The sequence below is a fragment of the Priapulus caudatus genome, unplaced genomic scaffold, assembly GCF_000485595.1.
Source record: "Priapulus caudatus unplaced genomic scaffold, Priapulus_caudatus-5.0.1 Scaffold286, whole genome shotgun sequence".
In the NCBI taxonomy this organism is placed as follows: domain Eukaryota; kingdom Metazoa; phylum Priapulida; class Priapulimorpha; order Priapulimorphida; family Priapulidae; genus Priapulus; species Priapulus caudatus.
Window position 1 is genome coordinate 140271 of NW_014577347.1, and position 8582 is coordinate 148852.

General features: G+C 47.8%; 1 protein-coding gene across 1 annotated transcript in view; it reads left to right on the forward strand.

Moving 5' to 3' along the window:
* LOC106808564 (cathepsin L1-like) overlaps nt 1–8582 on the forward strand; it is a 14734-nt gene continuing 6152 nt past the window's right edge. The window contains exons 1-6 of the mRNA XM_014811326.1: nt 1–124; nt 555–665; nt 1158–1295; nt 1764–1913; nt 2399–2522; nt 3072–3172. Coding sequence (XP_014666812.1) covers nt 555–665; nt 1158–1295; nt 1764–1913; nt 2399–2522; nt 3072–3172 — 624 coding nt within the window. The 5' untranslated portion in view covers nt 1–124. The remainder of the gene's footprint in view (nt 125–554; nt 666–1157; nt 1296–1763; nt 1914–2398; nt 2523–3071; nt 3173–8582) is intronic.

Here is an 8582-nt window from a genome sequence, read left to right on the forward strand (position 1 = left end):
CGTGGTGTCTGAGACACAAGTATAAAGTGCGGGCAGGGCTGGGTGAAGATCCCACTCCATTCCTTCCATCGCTTCTAGAACGTGTCGCAGATTCGAAGTCGTCCAGTGAAACGAGTTACCCAAGGTAAGAGTTTCCTTCTGATAACGTCATTGTAAGTAGGACTTGCTCGCGTTTTGCTTGAGGAAGGATTTACAATTATGTCCTCTTTTGGCTACTGATGTACTATAGCTGCGGCTGCTATTTTAATTCATATTCCGTGTAAATTGTCTTAATTTGCACACGGTTTTTTCATCTGCTAGTGCAGTATTTTAGTAGTACATATAGGAAATATTTAGTAGAACATCTCAAATAGTTGCTTTGCAGTAGTTGGCAGTAGTACTTTGTCAGAGCAATTTTTACATTGTGCATGATTTAATATTACAATTTCCTAACAACGGGACAAGTGAATGTGTGTAAGAAAAGAACGCCGACGAAGAACATCAAAATCACCTTCAGCGCTTCAGTGGAAGGGAAGAATAAACACGTCATGTCCGTATTTCTCGCTTGTTTCCAGATGCTGCTGCGCGCCGTAGTTCTGTGTTGTGTAGTGGTGTTCATGGTCGGTTCGCCGATCAACAGCGAATTCGATTCCGAGTGGAAGGAGTGGAAGGCTGCTTACAACAAGGTAGGCACGCAATCACGCAACATTGTATATATCAGTAGTAAAAAATCACAAATTGTAAATAATTTATGATTATTTACTCTTGTTTATAGTACCTCTCCTGCATAATAATAGAGGAATTATTAAAAAACGTACGTGTTTTAATTCATTTATTGATAACCATTTATTGATGATAATATATTGAGGGTATATAAAATAATGGCATTTATATGGCGTGTTTTCTACATTACATCTTCAAATCAGTTAACAATGATTTCGTGAAATCTTTCGCTGCAAAAAATTTAACAAATTTAAATGTAGAGACTTTAACTTTAAATATATTATGTTATCAATACTGTGCTCGAGGTTTTGCTTAACCAATCAAACCTAAACCTAAACAACGCCGCTACATGGTTCACTAGATTACACGCACAAATACAGCACGAGGAAGGTACAGATTTGCTGACAGGTCTAGCGTAGAAATGTGCCATCCTGAGCGTAATGTTACACATGTAGGAGTATGAAGGGGAGTCAGAGGAGGCGGTACGCAGGATCGTGTGGGAAGCCAACATGAAGAAAGTGATGCGTCATAACCTAGCGCACAGCCTCGGCAAGCACTCCTACAGGCTGGGCATGAACCATCTCGCTGACCTGGTAAGACCGACAGGCCATACTGACATATTGAGCAGTTAGTTGACCGCACTTTATTTGACTGATGGGAAATCGATTCAGGCTTGGCTATTGGCTTTCCCATTTGGAAACACTTTTTCTGCGATAGATTTCTGCTACATAGGTTTACGTGTGCAGTCTAAGGTAACCTGATCTTGGGGGTTTTCCGGGTGTATTGCTGCCGAATCCTCATGCCCTATATATATATATACATATATAGTCGTTGCACTTTAATTACGATATACTCTGAGTATATTTCAAGAAAAGCGACACCAAACGCGCCTTTATCAAGTCTATATGATTAGGTTGTTATAATACCGATCTACTACCGTGACGATAACTCGTAGAAAACATTTATACGGCAATGACGCGTCCGTTGCTAAGCTGACGCTTGTTTTAAACGCCGATTTTTCTCGCGCTAGTGTGCTAATATTTTGCTAATAATACGGGCAGACAGCAGAAGAGTTTGTCTACAAGCTGAACGGTTACAAAGCTGGTCAGAATAAGCGAAAAGGACTACGTTTTCTGGAACCTTCCTCGGTTAATCTTCCACCCACCGTAGACTGGAGGGACAAGGGCTATGTTACTGACATCAAGGATCAGGTATAGTTGGAAGTCAATTCCACTTATTCGCCGCCATGCATTCTCAATATGCATGCATTTGGCAATTCAATAGGCCTTTAGCAACAAATCACACAATCGATCCAATAGATTGAGTTAAATTCGCATTTCATGTTCAACGCTTCAAGTTTTTAACCTTAAATATGATACGTAACCTAAATAAAGTTTCTTATTTTAAACACGCCGTATGTGCTCATTTATCACGTCAATATATCAACTTCGATATGTTTTTTTCGTGTGAAGAAACTCAAGCTATCGTCTTATAGCTTGTAATTCCATTCCATCGCAGTATTAGATTTAATAGTCTCTTGTTTATTATTCATTTAGTATTAGATTATTTTTCTTGCAGGCAGCTGTACGTACACGGTCTAGCTAGCGTGATATTGAGTCTGAATCTGACTAATGTATTACCAGCTATATATAAACAGCGTTTCAGATATAATTTTTGGTTTATTTCTGAACTTTAGAAAAGTTGTGGCTCATGCTGGGCATTTTCTGCTACGGGTGCCATGGAGGGTCAGCATTTCAGAGCAACAAGAAAGCTCGTGTCTCTAAGTGAACAGAACCTCGTTGATTGCTCCCAGGCGGAGGGTATGTGTGCTTGCGTGCGTGCGTACGTGCGTGCGTACGTGCTTGCTTGCGTGCGTGCGCGCGTGCGTGCGTGCGTGCGTGCGTGCGTGCGCGCGTGCGTGCGTGCGTGCGTGCATAAGCGTACGCACGCACGGTGACGTTGAACAAGTAATTACGTTTCTCATCGTGTATAAACAGTGCTGTGTACACACACGCACACACACACGTTTCATGCACGTTTAAACGCAGAACTATAGGACGCGTTGTGTGGGATGTGCTTGGTCAGAGATCTCAGCGAATCATAGCAGATCTCAGTGTGACTGATCTTTTTACGGTGATGAGCAGGTGGCGATCGGGACGTGTAGAATGGTTGACAGAGCAGCAGCCGCCGCCGGCGGCGACCTAGCATTACATTAACGACGCACTGACACCTGACTAACAGCTTTCCACAAAGTGCTGCCGCGCTGCTAAACCATATGTTGCTAATTAAGATATTTAATTTATTCGTAATAATTTACGCGGTCAGTTACGCCATCTATTTGCACGTAACTGCTGTTTTCTTTCGTACAGGGAACCTTGGTTGCAATGGAGGCCTCATGGATTCTGCGTTTCAGTATGTAACCGATGCAGGAGGGATAGACACAGAGGATTCTTATCCATATGAAGGAGTGGTAGGTTATTGGCACGCCGAGTCACACTTTGGCGTCCATGTGTGAATCGATTTGAAATAAACTATTAAGGCCATCAAATTTCACTGTGTGTGGTGTATGTGTGTGTGCGTGCGTGCGTGCGTGCGTGCGTGGGTGCGTGATGTGTGTATGTGCGTGCGTGCGTGCGCGCGTGTGTGTATGTGTGAGCGTGTGTCATATACGTTTTATTTATGTATACTCTAACAGCGTAAAAGTCAGCGGGTATCAAAAAGGCAAGATAACTGAAAACGTTTCAACTTACAATAAACAAATGAATTTGCTATTACCTTAAATTCAATAGCAAAACTCAGCAATTACAACGCTGGGTAACTCAATAGCGGTTGCTCGGTTGCCTGGTTTCGTTATCATACATAATCCACGTTTACAAAATACGTACTGCAAAAACAGTTGTGGGTGCCACAAATCAAACTTTACCTTTTGGTGAAATTAGTTTTGAATAATATTCTGACTTGATTCGTGCTTTACTTACTTTAATTTTACATCAGTGACACCAAACGATGAAATTACGTCTAATATTATATAGCAAATCGTATGAATTAAGAAATAAACGACATAGATAATCTAAAAACTGATAACCATTGTATGAAAATATTATATCGTTATTGTATAAAAATATAAAAGTTACGGGACAATGAGTAAAATTATGGTCGATATTACTGACAAATATTGATATGAACTAGTGTGACAGCACCTACAGTTATATGGTTGAGCCTTTTCTAGATTACTCCATATAGTAACACGTACACTAGGGGGTATATTATATAGTTAAAACAAATGGATGGTACCAGTCTGTATAAGATGTTGGCTTGCACAACATGTTCCGATAAAAAGTATCTTGTTGTTATGAAACATTACGTAGGCCTGTATATATATCCAGCAGACACATTGGCTGATAAAATTCACATTTTTGGCACTGTTACTGTTTACTATGAATGAAAACTGACTCATTCCCGAGATTGTCTCTACAACCCTGTGTATGTCCATAGTTTCATTTTATTCATTCAGCTGACACAAGAGGGCAGCACCTTTTGATATCCAATAATCTTGTGGACCGCTTGCTTGGCAGATGGTACGCCGGAACCTACAAAGTTCGTGGAAACAATCGCACTACAAAAAACAATTCACATAAAAAACAACGGTGTAGCCGGGTAGTAAGAGAGAGTTCCCTTTGCTCGCGCGGAGAGGTACATACCGGTAGCAGAGAGAGGTTTTTCTGGCTCGGCGGCGGAGGTACAACCCGGAATCAGCAGAGAGAGTTGCCTGCTGGCGGAGAGTACATAGCCGGTAGTAGAGAGTTCGCGGCTGCGCAGGCGGAGGTATACCGGTAGTAGAGAGCAGTTCCTGCTCGCGTGGAGGTAGCATATCGGTAGTAAAGAGAGTTTCCTCTGGCTCGGCGGAGGGTACATTACCCGTGTAGTAGAGAGAGGTTCCTGCTTCGCGCTGAGGTACATACGGCGGTAGTCTAGAGAGAGTTTCGCTGCTCGCGCGAGGTACATCCGGTAGTAGAGAGAGTTCTGCTCGCAGCGAGTACATACCGGTAGTTAGAGGAGAGTTTTCCTCTCGCGTTGAGGTAACATACCGGTAGTAGACGAGAGGTTCTGCTGCGCGCGGAGGTACATACGGTAGTAGAGAGAGTTCTGCTGCGCGCGGAGATTACATGCCGGATAGATAAGAGAGAGATATCCTGGCTGCGGTCGGCGGTCAGTACCGGTAGTAGAGAGCGCAGTTTCCTGCTCCGCGGAGGTACATGCCGGTAGGTAGAGAGCGTTCCCTGCTGCGCTGCGGGGGTACAGTACCGGTAGTAGAGAGAGTTCCTGCTGCGCAGCGGAGGTAAAGTACGCGGTTAGTAAGACGAGGAGTTCCTGGCTTCGCGCGAGGTACATACCGGTCAGTCAGATGAGAGTTCTGCTCGCGCGGTAGGTACATACGGCGGTAGTGAGAGAGTTTCCTGCTCGCGTGGAGGTACATGCCCGGTAAGTGAAGAGAGAGGTTCCGCTGCTGCGTTCTGCGGAGGTACATAGCCCGGTAGTAGTAGAAAGGAGTGTCCTGCTCGCGCGGGAGGTCACACTACGCGGTAGTAGAGAGAGTTCCTGCTCGCGCGAGCAGGTACATGACGGGTAGTAGAGAGAGTTCGTGGCTCCGGCGAGGTACATACCGGTAGTAGAGAGAGTTCCTGCTCGCCGGTGAGGTACATACCGTAAGGAAAAAGTAGAGAGAGTTCCTGCGCTCCCGGCGCGAGGTACATTACCGGTAGTAGAGCGAGTTTTCCTGCTCGCGCGAGGTACATAAGCCGGTAGTAGAGAGAGTTTCCTGCTCGCGGCGAGGTAGCATCCTCCGGTATGTTAGAGAGAGGCTTCGACTTGGACTGTACGCGTGAGGTACATTACCGTAGTAGAGAGAGTTCCTCTGCTGCGCGCGGAGAGGTAGCAACCAGTTAGCGGGTGCAAGTAGAAGCAGAGTTCCTGTCGCGCGGAGGTAATAGCGTTAGTCAGAATGGAGTTCCTGCTCGGCTCGTGTGCCGGAGAGGTAGGCAGTAGCGCGGTAGTAGAGAGGAGTGGTCCTGCTCGCCGCCCTGCTTCCGCAGGAACCAGTAATCGAGATCACTGTGAAAGTGGGCGGGGTGATTCTCTTGGGGTCTGGGAGGAGGTACATACCGGTAGTAGAAAAGAGTTCTTGCTGCGCTGCGAGAGTACAACTACCGGTAGGTAGAGAGAGTTCCTGGCTCGCGTGGAGGTGACATACCGGTAGTTAGAGAGAGTTTATGCTGCTCGCGCGGAGCGGTAACATACCCGGTAGTCAGAGTAGAGTTCTGCTCGCGGCGGCGGTACATACCGGTAAGTAGAGAGAGTTCGGCTGCTCGGCGGCGGGAGGTACATAGGCGGTAGTAGAGAGAGTTCCCTGCTCGCCGCGGAGGTAAATACCAGTAGTAGAGAGAGTTGCCCTGCTGCGCGCGAGGTACATTAGCGGTTAGTAGAGAGAAGTTCCTCTTCGCCGCGGAGGTACCATAGTCGGTAGTAGGAAGAGAGTTCTGCTCGCAGCGGAGTACTACCGGTAGTAGAGAGACGTTCCTGCTCGCGCGAGGTAGGCATACCGGTAGTAGAGATGAGTTCCCGGCTCACGCAGAGGTACATACCGGTAGTAGCGAGAGTTCCTTGCTCGCGCGGAGGTACATACCGGTAGTGCGAAGAGAGTTCCTGCTCGCGGCGGAGGTAGCATACCGGTAATAGAGAGAGTTTCCTGCTCGCGGGGCAGGTAAATACGCGGTAGTAGAGAGAGTTCCTGCTCGCGGCGGAGGTAACATCCGGTAGTAGAGAGAGAGTTTCTGCTCGCGCGGGAGGTCAATACCGGCTAGTAGAAAGGTTCCTGCTCGCGCGAGGTACATACGCGGTAGTAGAGAGAGAGTTCTGCTCTGCGCGGGAAGGTACATACGGTAGTCAGAGACGAGTTCTAGCTCGCTGGCGGAGGTTTACATTACGGTAGTTAGAGAGCAGTTTGCTGTAGCGCGGAGGTAAGCTACCGTAGTAGGAGAGAGTTTCCTGCTCACGCAGAGGTAACAGAGTTAGCCGGTAGTAGACGAGAGTTCGCTGGCTCGCCGCGAGGTACATACCGGTAAGAGTAGAGAGAGTTCCTGCGTCGCGCGGGAGGTAATCCGTAGTAGAGAGGTTCCTCGCTCGCGTGGAGGTACATACCGTAAGTAGAGAGAGTTTCTCGGCTCGCGCGAAGGTACATACGCCCCGGTAGTAGGAGAGTTCCGGTCTCGCGCGGAGGTACATACCGGTAGTGAGAGAGAGTTCTGCTCGCGCGGAGGGTTACATAGCCGTAGTAGAGAGAGTTCCTGCTTCGGCGCGGAGGTAACTAGCCGGTAGAGAGAGCGTTCGCTGCCTCGCGTGAGGTACATCCCGGTCCGTAGAGAGTTCCTGCTGGCGCGCGAGGTACATACGCGCTAGTAGAAAGAGAGTTTCCTGCTTCCGCGCGAGGTACATAGCCGGTAGTAAGAGAGTTCCTGCTCGCGACGGGAGGTACATACCGGTAGTAGAGAGCAGTTCGCTGCTGCGCGCGGATGTACATCCCGGTAGTTAGAGAGAGTTCCTGGCTCGCGCGGAGGCTACAGTACCGTAGTAGAGAGAGTTCCTGCTCGCGCGAGGTAAATTATACCGTAGTGACGAGAGAGAGTTCCTGCTACGTGGAGGTAACATACTCGGTAGTAGAGAGAGAGAGTTCGCCTTGTCGCGCGGAGGTCTGTAAGCGGTGCGATGTAGTCCTTCTTGCGTGCGCGCGTGTGTGTGATATGTGTGTCGTGAGTGCGGCGCCGCATAGTGCGTGTGTGCGTATGCGTGTCGCGCGCTGTGTGCGGGTCGTGGTGTGTGTAATGTTGTGTTGGTGTGAGTGCGCGGCGCCGATGATGCGTCGTGTGCGTATGCGAAATGTAACGCGCGCGTGTGCGTGTGCGTGTGTGTGTGTGCGTGCGTGCGTGCGTGCGTCACATGCGTGCGTGTGTGTGGTGTGTGTGTGTGTGTGTGTGTGTGTGTGTGTGTGCGTGTGGCGTGTGCGCGCGCGTGTGTGTGGTGTGTGTGTGGTGTGTGTGTGTGTGTGTGTGTGTGTGTGGCGGCGTGTGTGTGCGTGTGTTCAATCTCTCAAACAGATCACGCGGCAGCGAAACAACCCCGTCAGACGCTATGCACATATCGCTAGAATGACCCAGCGGTAAATCTTCCCGGGTGTAGAGTTGTGACACGGTTACTCTTACGGATTACTAGCTATTAATTCCACGGGATTTTACCGAGGTGAAGTAAGGTAAATCGTGTCAGTAGGCTAGAGTGTTCTGAGCGGCTAACCATTACTAGTCCTGCACATACGTGCGCGCGCATACTAGGGTATACCTTCTCTAACAAGAAACTTTCTTCTGACTCAGATGGAAATCTGACGGCCGGAAAGACAAACTAGAATGCTCGGAAACGCTTGGGCGTTTTGGTTTAATTTGCGATTGGACAGAGAACAATTTTTATTGACGTAGGAAAAGGAGCAGGTCACAATGTATAGTTAACGACAGCAAGGCTTTATCGATCAAGAATCGGGGGTGTAACGGGAGGTACCCACCGAAGGCGTTATGTACTTTCAGTGGCTACCGCTCGTGGTACACGTCGAAGATGCAGTGTTCAGCTTGGTTGCCGTAAAATTTTGGGTAGTAAAGTTTTTTTTCCTTAAGCAATACCAAATTCCGGAGCGATTTTTCTAAACTGTACTCATCATGCTGCAAGGCAGGTCTCGGCTTTCTAGAAGCCCAAAGCGCAATGGACCTTAGTGTATAATATTGTTTTCTCGCCAATGCGTCTATACTGAAGGTTTAGCGTATTTCATGGTATAGGGACCA